At 45.6% G+C, this 23385-nt stretch overlaps 1 protein-coding gene across 1 annotated transcript in view; it reads right to left on the reverse strand.

Moving 5' to 3' along the window:
* STAB2 (stabilin 2) overlaps window positions 1-23385 on the reverse strand; it is a 167842-nt gene that overhangs the window by 123870 nt on the left and 20587 nt on the right. The window contains exons 4-9 of the mRNA XM_055575011.1: window positions 23300-23385; window positions 22435-22504; window positions 11711-11806; window positions 6973-7098; window positions 5491-5687; window positions 3553-3686 (exon numbers count right to left, since the gene is read on the reverse strand). Of these exons, the coding sequence (XP_055430986.1) occupies window positions 3553-3686; window positions 5491-5687; window positions 6973-7098; window positions 11711-11806; window positions 22435-22504; window positions 23300-23385 (709 nt within the window). The remainder of the gene's footprint in view (window positions 1-3552; window positions 3687-5490; window positions 5688-6972; window positions 7099-11710; window positions 11807-22434; window positions 22505-23299) is intronic.

Here is a 23385-nt window from a genome sequence, read left to right on the forward strand (position 1 = left end):
GGCAATGTGTATATTCATTCATTCTCATAAACCCAAGATCCAGTGCAAGCCTTGGTCCATAGTAGGTATTTAATGAATAGTTGTAAAATAAACAGAAATACATAAAAAAGGAAAGTCACAGAATTTTATATAATAGTTTAGGTTTGCAAAAGAGAAATGGAATTAAAGATGTACTAGCAGTGGTGTCCTGGTAGATGTTAAACACCCAAATCTCCATGGGAAAAAATAGCTCTGATTTGCAGCCTTTGACAATTTCCATGGTTCACACTCCCACCTTCACCAATCTCAAACTACCGTGACACTAACCAGCCAGCAAGTTCCTGAGAATTTAATCATCGGCTCTCAGGACTCAATAAGCCCTAGCTTTAGCAAACCACTGCTCCCTAGCAAGGACTGGCTGGCAGCTGGCTGAAATTGGCAAGGTGCTTAGAAAGGTGACATTCACCAGGATCTTGGCGATAAGTGAGAAACAGGAGATGGGGAAGAACAATTCAGAGAGGAGAGATGCAAGGGTGCTGTGAGCAAGCATACCACAGGTATGACTCATGTGTAGAACAATTTCAAAGAACAATTAGACCCTTGCTAATCCAGTTATGTTTCTAAATCAGTCCCATGGCACAAAGATATATATCTTCAATGTTTGCTGAAAAAATGTTTCTGAACAAATCCCTTGCTTGGATTGCTGCAATGACTCCCTAATTGGTCTTTCTGACCTGAGTTTTCCTCCCATTAAGTCAGTCTTCCACACAAGCCCTGGGTGGTCTGTCCTAAATGGCAATCCGGCATCTCTGTGCTTAATTCTCTCAGGGGCTCCTTTTGTCTACAGCAGGGGTCCCCAACCTCCAGAATCTAAATGCCTGATGATCTGAGGTGGAGTTGATGTCATAATAATAGAAATAAAGTGCACAATAAATGCAGTGTGCTTGAAGCATCCTGAAACCATCCCAGTGCATGGAAAAGTTGTCTTCCATGAAACTGGTCCCTGGTGCCAGACAGGTTGGAGACTTCTGATCTATGGGATATAGTTATGGGATAAGTGCTTAGCAGGCATGCAAGACTTCAAAGAGGGGAATCTTGCTTATGTCTCCTTCCTGCTGTTCATGCAAAATTCTAGCAACAATTTGCCTTTTTTTCTAGACTGTTCTGTTCTTCTCAGGTGGGTGTCCTGCCAAGACCATTCTCATAGCTCAGGTGTGACCTGCTCAGGGCAGCCTTACCTGACCTCCCAGCACTTTCCCCTCAGAAGCATCCTGTTGGTACCCCTACCATAACCATTCCTACCAGAATGGACTAGTCAGGTTGTTTCCCCCTCTGTTAGCTGGAAGCTCTCCTAGAATCTGGATCCCACCTTATTTCTTCTCCCTGTATTCCAGCACCTGGGACAGTGCCTCATTGTTGAACCAATTATTTTCGAAGTACCTACTGAAATCTAGAAACTGTGCTAAGGCGAGAAGGCTATAAAGACAATAACAACAGATATCCTGCTCTTTTAGCATCATATTGTTGTAAATGAGCCTGAAAAAAAATAATTGATGATGACATGATAAAGATTACTTAACATCTTTGAGCCCCAGTTTGCTCATCTGTGAAATGGGTTTACTAACAACATTAGGGCTATTGACAGAAGAGACAATGCATGGGTCATCTTCTATGACTAATGCAGCATGATTTGGAATATTCTGCATAGACTGATTGCCACATCAAGAAGGCATAGACCAAATAAATCCCTCTTCTGGGTGAACTAAATTACTGATGGCCCCATATTTTATCAATGTCACTCAGCCAGCCTTTAACCTAGGCTTCGTCCCTGTTGAGGCTCCCTGGTGGCTAAAGAATCCACCTGCCATGCAGGAGATGTGGGCTCAATCCCTGGGTTGGGAAGATCCCCTGGAGAAGAAAATGGCAACCCACTCCAGTATTCTTGCCTGGGAAATCCCACAGACAGAGGAGCCTGGTAAGTTACTGTCCATGGGGTTGCAAAAGGGTCAGACATGACTCAATGACAAAAACAACTTCTCAGCTGAGGATAGTCTTCTTTTGAGGGGGGTAGTCAAGGAGATTTTTTAGGGACACACAGATCCCTAACATTGATGATTAGTTCCACTGACATTCTAGACACAAGTTTTAATGCAACTTCTATTATTCTGATGTTCCAGTTTCATTTTTCTATTTTATCTTCTCAAATGCAGAAGAAAGAAAATGTTTAAAGCGTTCTGCTCAAGTTTTCTCAGAAGATAGTACAAAATGTGTAAGCTGGCCAGTGCTGTGGTCACTGTCAGAACCTGGGTTTCAGCACAGGACGTGCTCTGCGAATGTGTGTGTGCCTGTGTGTACGTCTGGGAGGGGTTTGTGTGTGTGTGGTGTGTATGGAGTGCTTTCTGTGTGCCAGGTTCCTCTCAGAGATGGATGAATGCAACCTTATTTAATCCTCATCACAGCCCTGCTTGGAGGCTAAAGTTTTCCCCTTTTGTGACAGAAGAAACAAGTCAGAAAGGTTAAGGGAGTTGGCAGAGCTGGGTTTGAACCCAGGGGTTCTGATACCCACACTCTTTCTCTTTCCACAGAGTGTACAGATCCATTTACTTGCCCAGAAAGAACACAGTGACCATCAAACCTGGGAAAAATCCCCCCATTCAAGGCCCATCTATAAAAGGTATGTTAGAGGAAGCACAGAAGCTGTTGTATGTCTACCGTGGCTCTGAGCTCACTACAGCAGAATGGGCTCTTTGCAGATGGTGGTGACAATGAGAACCAAGAGTAGCCTCGAGATGCAAGCCTCTGCCTCGGAGACAAAAAGACTTGGGTTCTAGCCTTAGTTCACCCACTGATAAAACATAACACAGCTGAAGAGGAGTTTCCAGAACATTCTCTCATGAATCTTCACAACAACTGTATGAAGTAGACATCACCGCTCATTTTATAGATGGAGGAACTGAAGCCAGATAGACCACATCATGTTCCCAAGGTCATGAATCTGACAGATACCAATGTGAAGGCTTCAACCCAGGTCTTTAAACTCCAAGTACCATCTTCCCACCAGGTAAACTGCCCCTGTCTCAGGAATTTTCATGCAAATATTTTTTACTCAAGGTAAACCCCTTCTTTTGAGACCTGGAGTCCAGAAAACACCACTTTCATATGTTCACATTCCCCAGTTTTCACTTTCCCCTTTGTTTTGCACCACTGCCAAGCACTGTTTCATAGATGCCATGTGCATTAGAGGTCAAACTCCTGTCACTGCAATGGACATTCATTTTCCCAGTGGCAATGGCTTCATTCTCCCATGCTCTGACCACTTTACACCATGTTTTCAGATCAGGTCAATATTTCAGGGTCTCAAGATCACTATCAAGGAAATCATTATTGAACAATTCATTGATTATACAAAGACGTACTGAGCCTCTACTATGCTCCTTGCATTGTGCTATGTGGGGGTGGGGGTTTATGCAAGGCTGAATAAGGCACACTTCCTGCCCTTCAAGGACATTTTGGCGTTGACTGGCCACCACCTCCCCCTCTTGGAAACACCGTGGTGGAACTGAAAAGACTTACCTGGTTTGGCCTGGTGCAATGGTGGTGCAGTCTGCATGCGTGTGGCAGGGGTTGTTAGATTCACACACATCGGTCATACTGCATCCCACTCCAGGGACAAAGTTGCGGTAATGTTGCTTACACTCGCAGTAAGCCTTCAGCAGATGGGAAGAGAACAGAATGGTTTTCATTAGTCACTTAGGCTGACATTCTTAAATTCCTGTCTATCCTGGCATGCAAGCTGACTTGGGGTAGGTCTAAAGCATGGGCTGAAATTAAAATTCATCAGTGTATCTAAAATTGGAAATCATGTTTTCTCATCCATTTGGGAATTCATACACTTTGTAATTCACCTTTCAGTTTCCTGGTTTGCTAACCCTGGGCCTCCCTGGTGCCATATTTCCTGCTTTTAGATTTAGATGGTGGAGATCGACATTCAGATGTATTATTTCTCTAGAATAGTGGTTTTCAACTGGGAGTCTCAACCCAAGGGACCTTGGTAATGCTTGGAGACATTTTCGATTGTAACAATAGGAGAAGGGGCCAGTGTCATGAGAGGCCAGGGATGCCGCTAACCATCCTGCAATGTACAGGACACTCCTTACAACAAAGAGGTCTCAAGTTCAAAGTGTTAATCATGCCCAGGTTGAGGAATGACTTGTTCTGGAAAAATGCATGTGAACAATGTTTCTGTGTGAATGATGTTTCTAAGACTTGAAAATATGCCTGGGGGCTTTTTTTTTTAAGGAACAAGACATATTTTTAATCTCACTCCCAAGGTACGGGGCCTTGATTCACAGTGTAACATAACTTTTCCCACGAGGGATCTCATTTAGAAGATGGGAATTCAGCCCTTTGAATTTCTTGCCAACCCGCCTCAGAAATCAATAGCAGAAATGTTGTGAGATGTATTCTTCTTCTTAGAGATGAGATCCGGTGGATTCTTTGCAGGGCACTCTAGGAGCATCCCCAGGGCGTGCAGATGAGACTGCTGGGGACCTGTGGCTGGTTTTGGTCAGGCACTGAAGCCTTTCCTTTCCCTCAGGCAGCTGTAGTCTCCTGTATGGATGGATTTCCTCCACTGGACACTTCACGTGCAATTATGGCTGCAGTAAGTGAAGTGAAGTTGCTCAATCATGTCCGACTCTTTGCGACCCCATGGACTGTAGCCTGCCAGGCTCCTCTGTCCATGGGATTTTCCAGGCAAGAGTACTGGAGTGGGTTGCCATTTCCTTCTCCAGAGGATCTTTCTGACTCAGGGATCGAACCCAGGTCTCCCTCATTGCAGGCAGACGCTTTACCCTCTGAGCCACCAGGGAAGATCACATGGCTGCAGTAGGCACCCACTATTTGGCGGGTAAATGAGATATTGGGGAAAGGTCTCTCTTATCAGGATTCTGCAGCAAAGGTCTCCTGACCAGGCTGAATTTTACGTGGCAAGGTCATGATGTGATTTAGAGAAACACATATGGCTTACTGCAGGGCATCTTCATTTCTCCCTACAAATCTGTCCATGCTGCCTAACATTTTATCAGCATTTATCTTTTTTGGGGACAGTTTTATGGTCCTCAGAGTCCTCTGTCACTTTGAAAAGACATTAGAGAGAATGGAGGATTGTGGGCGAAAGTCAATTACATATTCACTTAACAGTTAATGATGAATTTCTTAGTCGAATTTGAGTCATATGTCTGTGTTTTGTCAGTCATTAAACAGGACAGGGATAGAAGAGACAGAGAAGTTTTGACTAGAAAGCTGTGCAAAGGCAAGTTCAGAGGGTAGATTAGGGCTCACTGAGGTTGACCCCAAGCACGTGGGGGTCTGGCTGGGGAGGAAGCCCAATCTGAGCATGGAAAGGGAGAAGTGGGAGGGCACGGATGACAAATTACACCCCGGCACAGTTTGGCCTTCGGCGGGTGGTCCTCCTCCTGTTCGCATCAGCTCCAGACACCCTTAGCTCACCTGTCCAGGCCCGCTGTATCTGCACACCGTGGACTCTGTTGGGCAGTTTCCGAAGTTAACCTGGCAGGGGTCCACCGGGAGGCACACCTGGCCGTCCCCGCGGTAGCCTTGTTGACACGTGCACCTGTGCTGATTTGGTCCCAGGTAGGTGCACCGAGCATGAGGGTGGCAGATATTTTGTGAACACGGATTGATGGCTGGAGAAGAATGACCAAACAAGGTGGTTACCACATGCAGGGAGGGAGAGGGGAAATCAACTGTGAGGGAGGGAGAGGGGAAATCAACTGTGAGGGAGGGAGAGGGGAAATCAACCAGGTGAAAACTGAAAGGCGCTCAGTTGTGTCTGATTCTTTGCGACCACATGGACTGTGTAGCCTGCCAGGCTCCTCTGTCCATTAAATTCTCCAGGCAAGAATACAGGTGCGGGTAGCCGTTCCCTTCTCCAGGGTTTCTTCCCAACCCAGGGATCTAATCCAGGTCTCCTGCATTGTAGGTGGACTCTCTACCATCTGAGCCACCAGGGAAGCTGTACAGGCAACCTAACAGTTTCAAGAGAGAGTAAAAAACATTTCATCTTACCTTCTGGGGATCACCTCCACCTACCAAATAGATATATATATGCCTTGCAGGAATGATGGAGAAGGAAATGGCAACCCACTCCAGTACTCTTGCCTGGAAAATTCCATGGACTGAGAGGCTCCTCAGAGCCTAGTAGGCTACAGTCCATGGGGTCGCAAAGAGTCGGACACAACTGAGTGACTTCAGATAACTACCAGTACTGTGATGATGTATTATTATGCCATGCTATGTGTGGATTTAAAAATAAAGTGGCATGAAAGAAAGCACTAACATTTATAGAATTTATAATATATACTGGCCCTTTTCTAAGCATTTGACATATATGAACTCAATTAAGCCTTACAATCCTCTAGGGTAGTTACCACTGTTATGCCCATTTCATAGACAGGAAAATGGAGGCATAGGTAGATTCAAGAATTTGTCCAAGGTCATGTTGTCAGTTAACAGGCAGATCTGGGATGTATACACAGATGGCCTAGTTCCAATAGCATGTTCAGAACCAATTACAACCCCTCACGAAGTGAAAGAGCATGGAAAGAAGGGAGAAAGAAAACAAAGTACATTCTATCCTAACACTGATTCGGGTGATATAAAGCAAAAACATATATATTTAAGGGATCAAACCTGGGTATCCTGCATTGCAGGCAGATTATTTACTGTCTGAGCCACTAGGGAAGCCCTAAAAATCTATAGATACACTTTGATAACAGGAGAAATGACCATTTATTGAAGAGCTACCACATGATGAGCATTTTGCCTAGAATTTTTAATATATATCATTCAACTGCACCGAGAGAAATAGAAGTGTTCATTGTGTTAATATTAAGAAGGCTGTGGGGCTTTTTCTGATGAGGAATCTAACCATCTTAATGAATAAACCTGCAGGATGGAGGCTCTACTCACGCTCGCAGTGTTTGCCATTGCCTTTGTAATTGGGAAGGCATTTGCATTCTAGCTTCATTTCATCTTTGCTGGAAGGTGAGCATCTGGAATTTTCCGGGCAGAGCAAGGCTGCACATTCCGGGATGGCTGGAAAGGAAGATTGTTGAGGTAATTGCATTAGTAGTACAACCAGTTCTTAAAAAAAAAACAACTCAACAAATACAATATTTCCTATTATTACAAAAGTGACCACAGATTCCTTGTAATAATTTAAAAAATACAGAATTTGTAAGGCAAAAATTAGCTGTCTTCTTAGTTTCATTCTCCTATCCCACTCTCAAAATAATCAATGGCAAAAACCAATATAATACATTTACATATAAGACATTTTTTAAACAAAATGGAATCCTGTTAAAATATTTAAGAACTTAATTTTTAATTTAACATTATGGAGGTATTTTGGAGAAGGCAATGGTACCCCACTTCAGTACTCTTGCCTGGAAAATCCCATGGACAGAGGAGCCTGGTGGGCTGCAGTCCATGGGGTCGCTAGGAGTCGGACACAACTGAGCGACTTCACTTTCAGTTTTCACTTTCATGCATTGGAGAAGGAAATGGCAACCGAGTCTAGTGTTCTTGCCTGGAGAATCCCAGGGATGGGGGAGCCTGGTGGGCTGCCCTCTATGGGGTCGCACAGAGTCAGACACGACTGAAGCGACTTAGCAGCAGCAGCAGCATGGATGTATTTAAGGATGTACTTTGATCTCTAATGACTGCATAGTATTTTATAATATATCAACAGATGATGCTTAGATGGCTTTTAAAAATGATAAAGAATCTGACATAAGGAGCCAGCTTGCAAAGCAAACAATTGGGACTGACACAGTAACACGGATGCTGCTAGAAGATACGACATGCCGGGGTCAGAGATAAAGGACAGTTTATCACTCACATCAGGAGCAGTAGCCAGAGGGTCAGCATTTTTGGACCAGTTCTTCCAAGCCCCAGTTCCCACCAGGCAATGCGAAGAGGGCCAGAGTGAGACCTGAACAGGTGTCATTACAGAAGACGTGCCTTGACTTAGGGAAGTGAAATGCTGTTTTGTTTGTTTATCTTAAATAATAGGCAATGTTTTAGTTAGGGCCTGGATAAGAGATAGAAATCACATAATTATTTAAACAGGGAAAGTTTTAGTGTAAAGATTCATGAACAGATTAAAATGGCCCCTGAGAGTTAAGAAGAATTGGAAAGAATAAAGGGAGAAAAATAAAGAGCCATCACTCCTCTTGGGTTAAGATCAGAGCAAGTCCTCCTCCCTCCAGAGCTGAGACACAGATGACACTGGAAAGGAAAGGATCTTGGTCACTTCTATAGTGGAGAGGCTGCTGAGGTGTCTGATGGTGAGACTTATTGGACTCCATCCCTCTGGGGCTCCAGGGAAGGTCATCCACTGGGAGGTGCTAAGCCTTAGGGCTCCCTTGGCGCCTGGGCAGGCGGCTCACCTCAGGACATTACTGGAAGTAGGAGCTGAGAAGCCCATGCTCTCAGAAGCATGGTGCACTCCTGTTTGTGAGTGGGGCGGGGTGGCTTCAGGAGCCAGCTGTGTGGCATGAAGGTGGGTGGTCAGTTCTCCAGGTGGCCAGTCCTGCGGGGCCCCTGGTGTGGATGGGGCTGAGGGGAGGGTGTGCAGAACAGCACGCCTGCTCCTGAACTGGGCACCAACCTCGCTGTCCGGGACTCCTGGTTGATGCTGTTGCTGCCTGAGTCAATCACCAGACAAGGCATGCAGATATCAAATACTGGAGCATCCTAATCCCCGCAGGAAGCTAGTGCTGGAGAAACTGTGCAGGGCTGAGCAGTGGAGCAAAATTGTGTTCTTCAGGAGCCTGGTGAGTGTGCTAAGCCAGAAACAAGACAAGAAAACCCTTCCTCCTTTGGCGTCCCTTTAGCGCCCTCTATTGGTGAGGTTTCACATCTTGCTGGCAGGCAAATGAGAAATATTTCAAAGCCTACTTTATATTCGCAGAGCAGGCAAGAAGGGTGAATTTGGAGCTGAGAGGCAATCCATTAACAGGCAGTAAATGTGCATGTATTTGCTCCCAAGGGAAGTCTTATATCTTCCAAGGCTGTTCGCTATGCAGACACCCTCAGAAAGATGTTGGAACAAAGGGTAGTCAGTGTATGACTCTCAGTTCAGTTGCTCAGTCATGTCTGACTCTTTGCAGCCCCATGGACTGCAGCATGCCAGGCCTCCCTGTCCATCACCAGCTCCCAGAGTTTACTCAAGCTCATGTCCATTGAGCCAGTGATGCCATCCAACCATCTCATCCTCTGTTGTCTCCTTCTCCTCCCGCCTTCAATCTTTCGCAGCATCAGGGTCTTTTCCAATGAGTCACTTCTATGCATCAGGTGGCTGAAGTATTGGCACTTCAGCTGCAGCATCAGTCTTTCCAATGAATATTCAGGACTGATCTCCTTTAGGATGGACTGGTTGGATCTCCTTGCAGTCCAAGAGACTCTCAAGAGAATCTTCTCCAACACCACGGTTCAAAAGCATCAATTCTTTGGCGTTCAACTTTATAGTCCAACTCTCACATCCTGGACCTTTGTTGGCAAAGTAATGACTCTCAAGATGTGCACAAATGTGAGGTACACATTTGTCTCCCAATACTGGCTGGCTGAATCAAAAATTCAGAGAGAGTATCTTACATTTAGGTCTTTCCATTTTGAGTTTATCTTTGTGTATGGTGTTAGGAAGTATTCTAATTTATAATAGCTAAGACATGGAAGCAACCTAGATATCCATCAACAGATGAATGGATAAAGAAGCTGTGGTACATATGTACAATGGGATATTACTCAGCCATCAAAAGGAATGCATCTGAGTCAGTTCTAATGAGATGGATGAATCTAGAGCCTATTATACAGAGTGAAATGCGAAAGAGGAAAACAAATATGGTATATTAATGCATATATATGGAATCTAGAAAGATGGTACTGATGAACCTATTTGCAGGGGAGCAATGGAGACGCAGTCATAGAGAATTGACCTGTGGACATGTGGGGAAGGAGATGGTGGAACTCATGGAGAAAGCAGCATGGAAACAGACATATTACCATATGTAAAATAGATAGATAGCCATTGGGAATTTGCTGTATGATGCAGGGAGCTCAAACCTGTGCTCTGTGACAACCTAGAGGGGTGGGATGGGGTGGGAGGTGGGAGGGAGGCTCAGGAGGGAGCGGACATATGTCTACCTATGGCTGATGCATGCTGATGTGCAGCAGAAACCACAATATTGTAAAGCAGTTATCCTTCAATTAAGATTAAAATTTAAAAAATTCATAGAGAATATCCCCTCACCTCTTCCATAAAGTCAAATTGTTGCTGGGAAGGGGCTGCCTTTTCAGAGTCACATTTTCAATCCCCCCCTCCTTTGCATCCATGTGGGATTATATGACTTGCTTACATTGATGGAATATTGGCCATCCTACGTACCATTCTAGACTTTATAAGCAGCTCTTTCTCTACACTCTATCCCTCCTTCTGTGGCTCAAAGCAGAGCATTCTGAGGTTCTATAGACTGACAGACACACACAGTGAAAAGTTCTGGATCCCTAAACACCATGTGGTGGGAGCTGGTATCAGCCAGGAACACACACATTGGACTGCTACCTGAGTAAGAAATAAACCTCTGCCGTGTTAAGCCAGAGCATCCCCAAATTCTCAGGTCACAGTGTCCTTGGTGTTTCTGTGCCCTTCAGCCTTAGCCCGTCGGTGCCCTGGCAGCTGTCGCCTGCCTGCCGGGTGACTGCACTCCCATGCTGGTTTGGCAAACCAGCAAACTTCTCCCCTACCAAGCGGGCTGCCACCACACCTTCTCCAACATGATTTGAACCCAGTCTTGGGGATGGCTGTCGCCTTCTCTGTTATGCCCATCAGCCCTATGGTTTACTCTGTGTGTTTATAGCCACTCTCCCATTACTAATTCTTTACATTAAACTTCCCTTGTTGCAATCACCCTGTGACCTCTATCTCTTGCTTGAGCCCAACGGGATCAATTGTGTAGAGAATTTCAGTGACTTCAGTACCACCCAGCTCTTCATTATTTTGTGAACTTTGGTGAATCATTTAACCTTGGTGAGCCTCCATTTTCTGCTGATGCCCTCTGTCTTTGAGATCTATAAGTGAGAACATGCCTCATCTCCCTTACAAGGGACCTAACTGGCTTCAATGGCCCCAGCGTCTTCCTCTCCATCCCATCTTCACACTGCCACCAGCTTGGGCCTTCCTAAAACATGTCACTGTGTTGTTCCCAAATCTTCTGGGACTTCCCATCTTCCATACTATCTCTCCCCTCTTCTCCCCTCCCCCTCCGCTTCCTCTCTTTGTGTCCTCTTTATTTTTAAATTTTTGATGATATTCCAGCAAAACATTTGATGCACATCACCCACCTAGGGCCCCAGTACATGAACACACATGTGAAATGCATACATCTCTGTATTTGATTTGTGTGATATATTAACTGTTAGTTGCTCAGTGATGTCCTACTCTGCAATCCCATGGATTATAGTGCACCAGGCTCCTCTGTCCATGGGATTCTCTAGGCAAGAATACTGGAGTTGGTAGCCATTCCTTTCTCCAGGGGATCTTCCTGACCCAAGGATCAAACCCAGGTCTCCTGCACTGAGGGTAGATTCTTTATCATCTGAGCCACCAGGGAAGCCCAGTGGAATTAAGGAAACTAGCAAGACTTACGCTCATCACAGTTGCGGCCAGTGTACCCAGAGTAGCACTCACAGGTCCCATCACCGTGTATTCCACCGTTGCATACTCCATGCACACAGCTGCACACTGTGGACAGAAAATGGGGACTTCTCATTACCTAATATAGACTTCCTCCAGAGATTCTGGAAGGGTACTGTTTTCAGATAGTGTAGACTGAGATTCTGCTTGATGAAGTGGGGAAAACCATGGGTTTGAAGCCCTAGAGACCTGGGTTTGAATCTTGGCTTCTTTTTATTAGCCTCAGTTTACAGTAAGTCCCCTACATACAAATGAGTTCCTTTCTGAGCACACGTTCGTTAGTCCAATTTGTTCGTAAGTCCAACCAAGTTAGTCTAGGTACCCAACTAACACAATAGGCTATATGATACTGTACTGTAATAGGTTTATCATAATTTTCACACTAATAATAAATACAAAACAAAAATAAAGAAAGCTTTTAAAATCTTACAGTACACTACCTTGAAAAGTACAATAGTATAGTACAGCAGCTGGCATACAAGGGCTGGCTTTGAGTGAAGAGGCAAGAAGAATTACCGACTGGAGGAGGGAGAGGAGGTGGGAAATAGTAGAGCTGAAGGATCGTCAGCAATAGGAGATGGAGGGCAAGCTGCAATTTCATGGCATGGTTTCTGGTTTCTTACTGGAACCAGATGCATGTTCACATCTTTGAAAGTTCACAGCTTGCCTGAAGGGGACTTACTATATTTGTCCATGTGTGCGTGACTGCTCAGTCGTGTCTGACTCTTTTTGTAAGCCCGTGGAGACTGCAGCCTGCCTGGCTCCTCTGTCCATGGGATTTCCCAAGCAAGAATATTGGAGTGGGTTGCCATTTCCTGCTCCAGGGGATCTTTCCAACCCAGGGATTGAACCCGCATCTCCTGCAAGTCTTCTGCATTGACAGGAGGATTCTTTACTGCCGAGCCTCTATAACATGTAGAAAATGATGCCCACTTCATGGGATTTCTATAGAGTTTAATGAGGACATGTATATAAAGCACAGGTGGCATATCACAGGCATTGGAGTACTCTTCCCTGCTCTCAAGTTAGTTACTTCATCTTCCGATACCTGAATATAATGTCTTATATACACACCTGTCACATTTAAGGGGGCTTCCCTGGTGGCTCAGAGGTTAAAGCGTCTGCCTACAATGCGGGAGACCTGGGTTCGATCTCTGGGTCGGGAAGATCCCCTGGAGAAGGAAATGGTAACCCACTCCAGTATTGTTGCCTGGAGAATCCCATGGATGGAGAAGCCTAGTAGGCTATAGTCCATGGGGTCGCTATAGTCCAAAGAGTCGGACACAACTGGGCGACTTCATGAATTGCTACTGCTGACTCAATTGCTGTTGGCAGGAGGAATCTACAGGAAATCTACTCCCCAAATGATGAGGGCAATGCAAATGTAAAGAAGAAATTCAAAAGGCTAGAGAATAACTAAGCCACATTGACTAGCTTGAAACAGATGACTTTTCAGCCCCGTGACAGATCCCTTCAGGAATGAGAAATGAGGGACTTTCCAGTTGTCCAGTGGTTAAGAATCTGCCTTCCAATGCAGGGGACGTAGGTTCAATCCCTGGTCAGGGAACTAAGATCCCACATGCTGCTGGGTATCTAAGTCCACGTGCTGCAACTACTGAGCCCCGGCACAACTAGAGAGAAGCCCGTGCTCAGCAATGAAGAAGCTGCATGCTGCAACAAAGACCTGACAGAGCCAAATAAAGTTTTTTTTAAAGGAATGAGAAATGAAGCACATTTGAAATAAATATTCATCTCTTTAGCACTCAGCTTGTGGTTCATTTGTAGAAAGATTTACTGTCTGACTGAGTCACCAGCATCCTCTGTCCAGCCCCCTGTGAAGTGTATTGTATGGGTTTCCTTTTGCTGCTGTAACAAATTTCCACAAAGTCAGTGGCTTAAAACAACACACATTTGTTATTTTATAGTTTTGTATGTTATAAGTCTGAAGTATGTCTCCTTGGGCTAATGCTTTCAAATTGCGGTGCCAGAGAAGACTCTGTAGAGTCCCTTGGACTTCAAGATCAAGCCAGTTAATCTTAAATAAAATCAACCCTGAATATTTACTGGAAGGACTGATGCTGAAGCTCCAATACTTTGGTCACCTGGTGCAAAGAGGTAACTCATTGGAAAAGACCCTGACAGTGGGAAAGATTGAAGGCAAAAGGAGACAGGGGAGGCAGAGGAAGAGATGGTTAGACAGCACCTCTGACTCAATGGACATGAATTTGAGCAAACTCCAGGAGATAGTGGAGGACAGAGGAGCCTGGCATGCTATTGTCCATGGGGTTGCAAAGAGCTGGACGTGACTTAGTGACTGAACAACAACGAAGGTCAGAAGTCTGAACTATGTCTCCCTGGACTAAAATCAAGTTATTCATTGGGCTATATTTCTTCTAGAGACTCTAGAGGACAATCCGCTCCCTTGCCTTTCCAGCCTCTAGAGGTTGCCAGCATTCCCGGGCTCCTGATCCCTTTCTCCATCTTCAAAGTTAGTGACATGAGGCCAGATCCTTCTCAAATTGCCATCTCTACTGGTCCTCTCTCTTCTGCCTTCCTTTTCCACTTACGAGGACCTTTGTGACCACATTGGGCCCCCCTGGATAATCCAGGCAACTTCTCTCATTGTAAATCACCTATTTAGCAATCTCAATTTCCCTCTGCCTGTAGCCTAACATATTCTCAAGTTTCAGGAATGAGAACATGGATATCTCTGAGGGGACCACTATCCTGCCTACAATGCATGTGTTTAGTACACATAAGTCAATTTAACATTAGCTCAAGTGAAACATTATTAAGAAGACACCAGCTTAAATCCTAATCATGCCAGAAAAGCCAGATGAATTAAGTTTTAAGTATTCCAAATATCTAATAAACCTTCACATTCTTTGCATTCTTTGTTACACATCCCCCTTAATTCTCTGAGCTTCAATCTCCACGGGAACCATCCTCTTGCAGGTTCTATCCTATTTTGCCCAGACTATTGCAGTAGCATTTTACCTGGACTTCTTGTCTGACTTCTCACCTCTGCATGTTTTCCATTTCATTTGATCAGTAACGGCATCAAGGTGATCTTCCCCCACATATCTCAATGAGTCCCAGTTGCTAACCTAATGAAATCTAAATTCCTGTTTGGAAAACACGGTCCTCTCCAAGCCGACTCCAATCTTTAACAATTTTCATGTTCATCTTTCACCATTTCATTTTATATATCCTAGTATCTAAGTGCATGGGAAGACTCACTAGCTCACTTTCTTCAAAACAGGTATTGAACATCGATGCATAGGCTGCTGTGCTCGGGACTGAGGACCCGAAGTCCCTGCCCACAAAGAGCTCACAATTGGAAGGCAGGAGAAAGCAGCCCATCACAACATGGTGTGATCAATGCTATGCATACGATATGACATACAAGTCATATGACATAACAGTAATCAAGTACTGGTGTGAAAATTGGACCATAAAGAAGACTGAGTGTCAAAGAATTGATCCTTTTGAACTGTGGTACTCAAGAAGACTCTTGAGAGTCCCTTGGACTGCAAGGAGATCAAACCAGTCAATCCTAATATTAGTCAATCCTAATATTCAACACTGAATATTCATTGGAAGGACTGATGTTCAGGCTCCAGTACTTTGGCCACCTGATGTGAAGAGCCGACTCATTGGAAAAGGCCCTGTTGCTGGGAAAGATTGAGGGGAGGAGGAGAAGGGGGATGAGATGGTTAGATAGCATCACTGACTCAATGGACACGAATTTGAGTAAATTCCTGGAGACGGTGGAGGACAAAGGAGCCTGGCGTGTTATAGTCTATGGGGTTTGAAAGAGTCAGATAAGACTTACTGACTGAACATAACAAGTAATGAGTCAGTGGCTATGAGGGCTGGCCACGAAGAAATGGGAAGGCTGTCCAGGGAGAGATGGGGGTGGAGCTGTCCTGGGAAAGACCGTGCCCAGCGGAGGTGGCAGGACACGCATGCTGTACTTCACAACTCCATGCTTTGGCCTCCACTGTGCTCCCTTCTGCATGCAGTTGAAATCCTCATCCTTCCAGGCCAGCTAGAGCCCCTCTCCTCTGTGGTGCCATCTCAGAGGTGCCAGAACAGAACCTGTGTCTCTCTGGGCTCCAGCAATACTTTCTTTGTACCTTGTTCACTATCACATTCTGCTGCAACTATTCATTTTGTGGTGCCAGCCAAATATCACCAGGAACACAGCAGTGGTTCAAATGGGCAGTGCTGGGGTGGGGGTGGGGTGCGGCGGTCCTGGAGAAGTAGCAGTAGCCACTCGTGTTAACCGGGACAGGTGGCGGTTGGGTTGCCCTCTGTCGCTGTTTATTTCTCTATTCAGGCATGACAAGTCGGTGGCCTAGTTTTTGTCTTGTTCCAGCACAGACAGAGGAATCATGGATGGCGACACTCTGTGACACGGCATATGCTCAGCAGAGCCACACCACGGCCCGGCTGGGAACAGCCAGGCTAGCAACTGGCTGACAGCTGTCGGGGGCTCTGTTTCTCTTTCTCTACTTTTCTCTTCTATTCCATTAGAATCCCACGGAAGGCTTTCCCTCTCCTTCTGCTTCCCTACAACATCTTTTAGAGCATCTTATAACAATACTGACAACTGCATAGCTCAGTTTGAATAAAGACAGCATCCTGCTGGATTAGGGTGAGGACAGCGAAGCAGGGGATTTCAAATGCAGAGTGGAATCCTGCTTCTCTCTCTCTCTCTTTTTTTTTTTTTTTTTTAACATTTTGATGTTTTGCTTGATAATTTAAAAATATCATTGTCATGGGTTGAATTGCGTCTCCTCCAAAGTCCTAACTCCGAGGACCTCAGAACGAGACCTTATTTGGAAGTAGAGTTATTACTGTAGATATAAGTAGCTAAGATGAGGTCCTGCTGGAGTGGAGCGGCTTCAGTCCAATATGACTTACAAGAGGAGGCAAGGACACAGACAGCATGAAGATGATCGAGTGAAGACCGCGGTGCTGACTGCAGTGATGTGCCCACACACCCGGCAATGCCCGGGGCTTCCAGAAGCTGGAAGAGACAGGAAGGACTCTCTCCTAGAGGCTTCCAAAGGAGCCTGGCCCTGCTTACATGCAGACTGTGGGCTTCTCGCTTCCAGAACTGAGACAATACATTCATGTCTTTAAATCACCCGGTGTGCCACAGATCGTCACAGCCACCCTAACCTTAAAAAACGATTTCTCTCAATTACTGAGTTTTTGATGCCTCCTTAAATTTTGCACCTAAGACATGTTCCTCTTCACCTTGGCCTAGCACTGGTCCTGCTTGACCCTTTATCAAGCCCTTACTCTCCTCCAGGCGTTTTGTCGCATGCTTTACAGGCATGATCTCATCTGACGCTCACAGCACCCGGGGAGATACGACAATTAACCCCATGCTACATATAAAAACTGGGAGACAATTAGCTCCAGAACTTCTTCAAATTATTGAAGAATTAAATGGATTTGCAATTATCATCTTCCCTTCAAAAATCAATTTAGCATGGTTTCCATATTAGCAAAGCACTTTGATGTCAACCTCTGGCTGTAGCCTTCTGAACAGAGTTCCAGAGGGAAGTCGAATTGGTCGTGGAGATAACTGGGTTGACGTGGGAGTGTACTATGGACTTGGTAGCAAAGATGTAAATTAATTCAATTAAAAAAATATCTACCCAGTTCCAACTGAGTGGCAGGCACTGGGTTAGGCACTGGGTATGCAAATAAGTCATTCACAACATCTGGATTCAAGCTGCTCACAGTGCAGTGGGACGGCCAGACTCTAAAAGATACAGCCATGCCGCATGTCCTAAACGTTGTCATGTACCCGGTGGAGGGGGTGCAAGGGCAGAAGAGGGGAGTCGAATGTGACTCAGCCCCTGCTCTCAACCTCAATGCTAACTACAAAGGGCTGTCCTCCTCCCTAAGCTTCCCTTTCAGACACCCCGTGTCCTGCCTTCTGGCACGATCTCTATACTGGATTAACTGACCTGGCACAGTAGCTTTCAGGAGCTTCTGACACCCATTGCTGCCAGTCACTGCCCAGAAAGTGTCCTTGGGAAGGAGATGTGAGTGGCAGAGGGATTCCCAAATGTCACTGAAAGAGCCCTGGGCATTTGTGAAACCAGCTACAGCAAATCTGTAGAGACATGTGAACCTTGGGGTATGGGACCCTAAAGCAGCCAAAGCCATGACCATTGGGGTCAGAGGGACAGGGCACAAAGCCCCTTGTGCCACGCCCCTCGGCAGAGTAGGCTGCCCTCTCATGTTCCTGTAGCATCCTGCATGTGTGGTGCACACTGGCTCAGAAGCATCACCCACATTTCCAGATCCTTGGGGGTGGGGAGCTATTCTTCCCCCTCTTTGGATGCCCATCGCCTGTCAGGGGTCTAACGCAAGGTGGATGTGTGCCAGGGGCTGAATGGTGCAGTGGTTGGGCGCCCATGTTCTGGAGTAAGACACCTGGGGTCAAATCCTGCCTCTATTCCTGAAGTAGCTGAAGGACCTTGAGCAACCTCGCTGCTTCTTCATTCATAACACAAGGAACCCAGCTTGCAGAGCTGTTCCAAAGAGATTCTGTGTGTCAAGCTTTGTGCACTGCCTGGTGCCCAGCAGGCGTTCGGCTATTATTAACATGGCAGGACTGTGGGACTGGTCTGGGGTCATGTGAGAGAGAGGGGGCTTTGTCTTCTGCCCTAACCTGGGGTGAGGCACTGAGCAGGCGAGGGCCTTGGTGGTTGAGATGAACACCCTTGATAAATGAAGCTTGAAATTACCTCTGAGCACACCAAGAATCAGGTAGGAGAGTGCTCCGGCAGCAGATTAAAGTCAGTGTTAAAAATAAAACTGCAACTCATAGCTGTCCTACTTACAGGCAGCATTGCCACTGCCAACGGCCAGCGCCTCAGTGGGTGAAACAACACTGGCACCCAGTGGATGCTTGGCTAAAAAGGTTCGCAGGTTCCCCCAGTTCTTGCCAATGGGAAATGGTCAGCATCACTGAGCCATCCTGCAGTCACAGGTGAATGAATGCTCTCCTTACTGTACAACTGCTCTTGTCCTCACTTAACACCAATACTTGCTTTCACCAAGTGCTCATGACATGCTGCTAAGAGCTTTTCTACAAGTTAATCCCATGAGGCAGGTATTATTATTCCTGTTTTATAGATGAGGAGGGCATAGAGAGGTTCAATAGCTTGCCTCAAATCCCATAGCAACCAGACTTAGTTTCAAACTCAGGCCAGCGTGACTTGACGCCTGCTCCCTTGGCCGTTATGGTCTAGAGCTACACTATCCAATATGGGAGCCACTAGCCCCTTGAGGCTGCTGCTGCTGCTGCTGCTAAGTTGCTTCAGTCGTGTCCGACTCTGTGAGACCCCATAGACGGCATCCCACCCGGCTCCCCTGTCCCTGAGATTCTCTAGGCAAGAACACTGGAGTGGGTTGCCATTTCCTTCTCTAATGCATGAAAGTGAAAACTGAAAGTGAGGTCACTCACTCGTGTCCGACTCTTAGCGACCCCATGGACTGCAGCCTACCAGGCTCCTCCGTCCATGGGATTTTCCAGGCAAGAGTCCTGGAGTGGGGTGCCATTGCCTTCTCCTCTACTTGAGGCTATTTAAGTTTAAATTGAGTAACATGAGCTAAGGGGCTTCCCAAGTGGGGCTAGAGGTAAAGAATCTGCCTGCCAGTGCAGGAGATATAAGAGAGTCAGATTCAATCCCTGGGTCAGGAAGATCCCTTGGAGGAGGGCACAGCAACCCATTCAAGTATTCTTGCCTGGAGAATCCCATGGACAGAGAAGCCTGGTGGGCTACAGTCCAAGGGGTCGCAAAGAGTTGGACACAACTGAAGCAACTTAGCATGCACACATGCCTTGCGGCTACCATGTTGGATAATGAAGATCAGGACATTCCATCATCTCACAAAGTTCTGTTGGAACTAAGAACTGGGAGTCTTATCTCCCGAGTCTCAGTTTAGGTTTCCAATTTTCTGGCTCAAAAATTTGGATTTTCAACAAACCACCTTGTTCCCTTTCACTTGCCCTTTCCCCATGGCACAAAGAGTGTATAGAGAGGCCACTTTTTAAATTAAAAATGTTTGGAATTTCCATGTATGTCTATGCTCATTGGCAACCAACACCAGTTTCCTGGAAGTGACATGAGCTCATCTTTCTAAATTTTTATCCACAAACAATTACTTGGCTTTCTGGCTAAGTAAGCAGTGTGGGCTTCTTTCTTCCCATTTCAGTATTTATTTAAAATATGTGATTTAAACTGTATTGTGGCAAGGAAGAGACAATTTGTTTATCATGTTCTTGGTAAACAATTGGTTGATTACATTTTACTGTCTTTTAATGTATTAGTTTGGCCAAAAAGGTCATTCAGGTTTTCCTGAATGACCTTTTTGGCCAATCCAATATAATGTTAAAGAAACACTCAGAATGCTAACATCTGGTTTAAATTTGGTTTTGCTAACACTCTTATGAAACACTCTTTTATAAAGTGATGGATTAAGAAAAACATAAGATTGGGAGGGAACACTAGGAAATAGTAGGTATTAATAATAGTCATAATAATTGCTAACACTTGTTGTGCACCGATTATCTCATTAGATCCTCATGATAATTCTAAAGGAGGCAATGTTGTTTCTATTTTTACAGAAGAAGATGCAGAAAGCATGCTCAGTAAACTTAAGGTTTCCACAATTTGCAGCAGCCCTGGGACTGAAACCCAGTCTGAGTCTAAAGCTAATCACCTTGACACCATGCCTCCCAACACCCATGCTTCTGGGTCAGGACAGAAGCAGATAAAGACAGCATCGGCCTCCAAGGACCCCATGGATTTGAGGGAGATAATAGCTTCATTATTACAAAGGAAACTTGCTATAGAGTGCACAAACTTACAGGGGTGGGATGTCTGTATTTTTTTTTGCCAAAAATATTTAAATCAATGCAGTACCTACCAAATATGATTTTTCCATAAAAGCCAAACCAAAGTGGTATTGGAGAAAGGTCCCCTGACCTATCCTTTTTTGGGAGACTAAGGCTCTGGCAGACACTGTCCCTACCATGCCCACATTCTCAGACCTCACCAAGTCCACGTGTTCAGCTCCCCTCCAGCAGCAGTAGCCCGTGGACACTTCCTGGGATGGCTGCTCCACCGGCTGCTTCACTGGGGGCTGGAAGTGCCGGGAAATGAATGACTCTGCCCTAATGACCACATGTGTTAGCTTCCTGTTGCTGTTGTAACAAATTGCCACAAACCTAGTGTCTTAAACCACACACATTTACTGTCTTACAGTTTGGGAGGTCAGAAATCCAAAGCAGTTGTACTAAGATCGATCAAGATGTTGCTGGTTCCACTCCTTTCTGGAGGGGAGTATTCTTCCCCTGCCTTTTTCAGCTTTGAGATGTTGCCCACACTGCCTGGCTTGTGGCCCCCTCCACCTTCAAAGCCAGCAAGATGGAGTCTTTCTCCCATCTTGCCACTCTTACATCTCATCACATCTGGAATCTTTCACACATCAGAAGGTACATATCTATATCTTCTGTCTCTGTCTCCCTCCTCCACATTTAAGGACCTTTGTGATAACATTGAGTCTACCAGGATAATCCTGGATAATCTCTTCATGGTAAAGTCAGATAATTAGCAACTGTAATTCCAGTTCAGTTCAGTTGCTCAGTCGTGTCTGACTCTTTGCGACCCCATGGACTGCAGCATGCCAGGCTTCCCTATCCATCACCAACTCTTGGAGTTTGCTTATACTCATGTTCATCGAGTTGGTGATGCCATACAACCATCTCATCCTCTGTCATCTGCTACCATAATTTCCCCTTGCCATGGAAGGCAACATATTCCTAGGTCCATGGTATTAGAATGTGGACGTTTTGGCGGCGAGGGAGTGGGGTTCCATTATTCTGCCCACTACCCCGAGGCTCCCTCTCCTCTCAGGTGAGGTAACTCCAAGGTGAGTGTTCTTTGCAGACTCCAGAGTTCCCCAGGGGATTAAGTTCTAGTCATCCACGCTGGTCTCTGGCTTGACAGCACACCCTTTATTTCCTCTATGTCACTTTCTTAGTGTTTCCCTGGGTCCCCTCTCAAATATGCTACTTATATGAGAACGTTGGCAGAATGGGTCAGCTTTGGGGAGAACCAACAATGAGAGAGTGGACAAACCCATGTTGGGGACAAATCCATAATCTGCAAAATGGGACCAACAATCTCTGATGACCTCAGGTTTTTGTGAACTCCCGAAAGGAAGGGATAGGTTAGAATGTGTTGGGACCTGTGGTAGATATAGAGGCCCCTGGGGAGAAGGTCAGTGCTGAGACCACAGTCTAGAAAGACCTCGGGAGTAGCTGGGCAGGAAAACAACTGGTGGATGTTGGATCCTGGAGCCTAGAGCGAGGTAATCCTATACCCCCAAGTTTGTCAGGAAGCATTCCTGGTGAGTGGCTGCCTGCAAGTGCCGACCACAGACATAGTGTCTGTCCTTTCAGACTGCCTTTTAAAAGATTTGGTGTCAACTCGTTGTTTTGTCTGTGCAGCCTTGGTTTGGAGAACTGTTCTGCATTCCCCGACAAGGAACTTTATTTCCGGGGTGTTGAGGTGTATAAGCCATGTCCGACTTTGGACCTTCACAAATGCATTTGATGACAGCAAAGTGAGACATACCTGCTGAACAGTTGGGCCCAAATACGTTGTCAGCAGCGCAGATTTCACAGGCTGTTCCACTGAATCCTTCCTGCAGGACACCAGGGGGGCGGGTGTTAGACCCAAGCAATCTGTGTTACCCACGAAGACCATAGATTTCTGACTATCCGGTCAGCATTCGTTTCTCAAATGGATCTTCCCTCTGTGCCTGTCCTGAAACTCTCTTTCTTCTTTGCTCTTTTTTGTGTTTTAATTTGTACATTCATTCCTTGAATCAGTCTGGAGCTAAGAGTCTGGAGCTCTTCTGAAGAAAGTTGCTTCAAAGGTATAACTAGAGAATCAGCACTGATGGCCACATCCTAAATCCACCCAAGGGTGAAATGAATACATTCTCAGTTTTGCATTTCTAAAGACAGTTGAGCTCAATTCTTTTCAGAGGATTTCTTTGTATTCCCATAGTGTAAGGCTTGAAGCTTGCAAAAAGTCCCTTTCATGGGATAGCAAAGAAATTCCTCAATTGGCAGACCAAGCGCTCACCTATGGGTCTGAGTACAGCTCTAAAGACTAGTCTGTCAATAGTGGTGACTTTGAAGGGTAACAACGACACAATTTCTAGAGCCCTGCATTGTTCTCATCTCAGTTTTTCAACAAGTATAATTGCTTCAGTATTATTATTAAATTCATTTTACAGATGGATTCACTTAAGGCTGAGCAGTTAACTGACTTGCTCTAAGGCCCCCCAGCCCGTAACGTGCATACACTTCCCCCACCCACCCCCACTAACATCGCTGCTTCTTAGAGTCTTCACCCAGTGCGTGTTTACAGAGGGACAACAGGTAAGGAGAGAGCAGAGTCAGGAAGGAGGAGAACACTGTTTTGAACTTACTTGGCATAAGCAGCTTCCATTTCCTTCCATGCCTTCAGCACAACGGCCCTGGCCACTGCAGGGGGACCTTGCTCCTCCCGGGCACT

The sequence above is a fragment of the Bubalus kerabau genome, chromosome 1 (genome assembly GCF_029407905.1).
Source record: "Bubalus kerabau isolate K-KA32 ecotype Philippines breed swamp buffalo chromosome 1, PCC_UOA_SB_1v2, whole genome shotgun sequence".
In the NCBI taxonomy this organism is placed as follows: domain Eukaryota; kingdom Metazoa; phylum Chordata; class Mammalia; order Artiodactyla; family Bovidae; genus Bubalus; species Bubalus kerabau.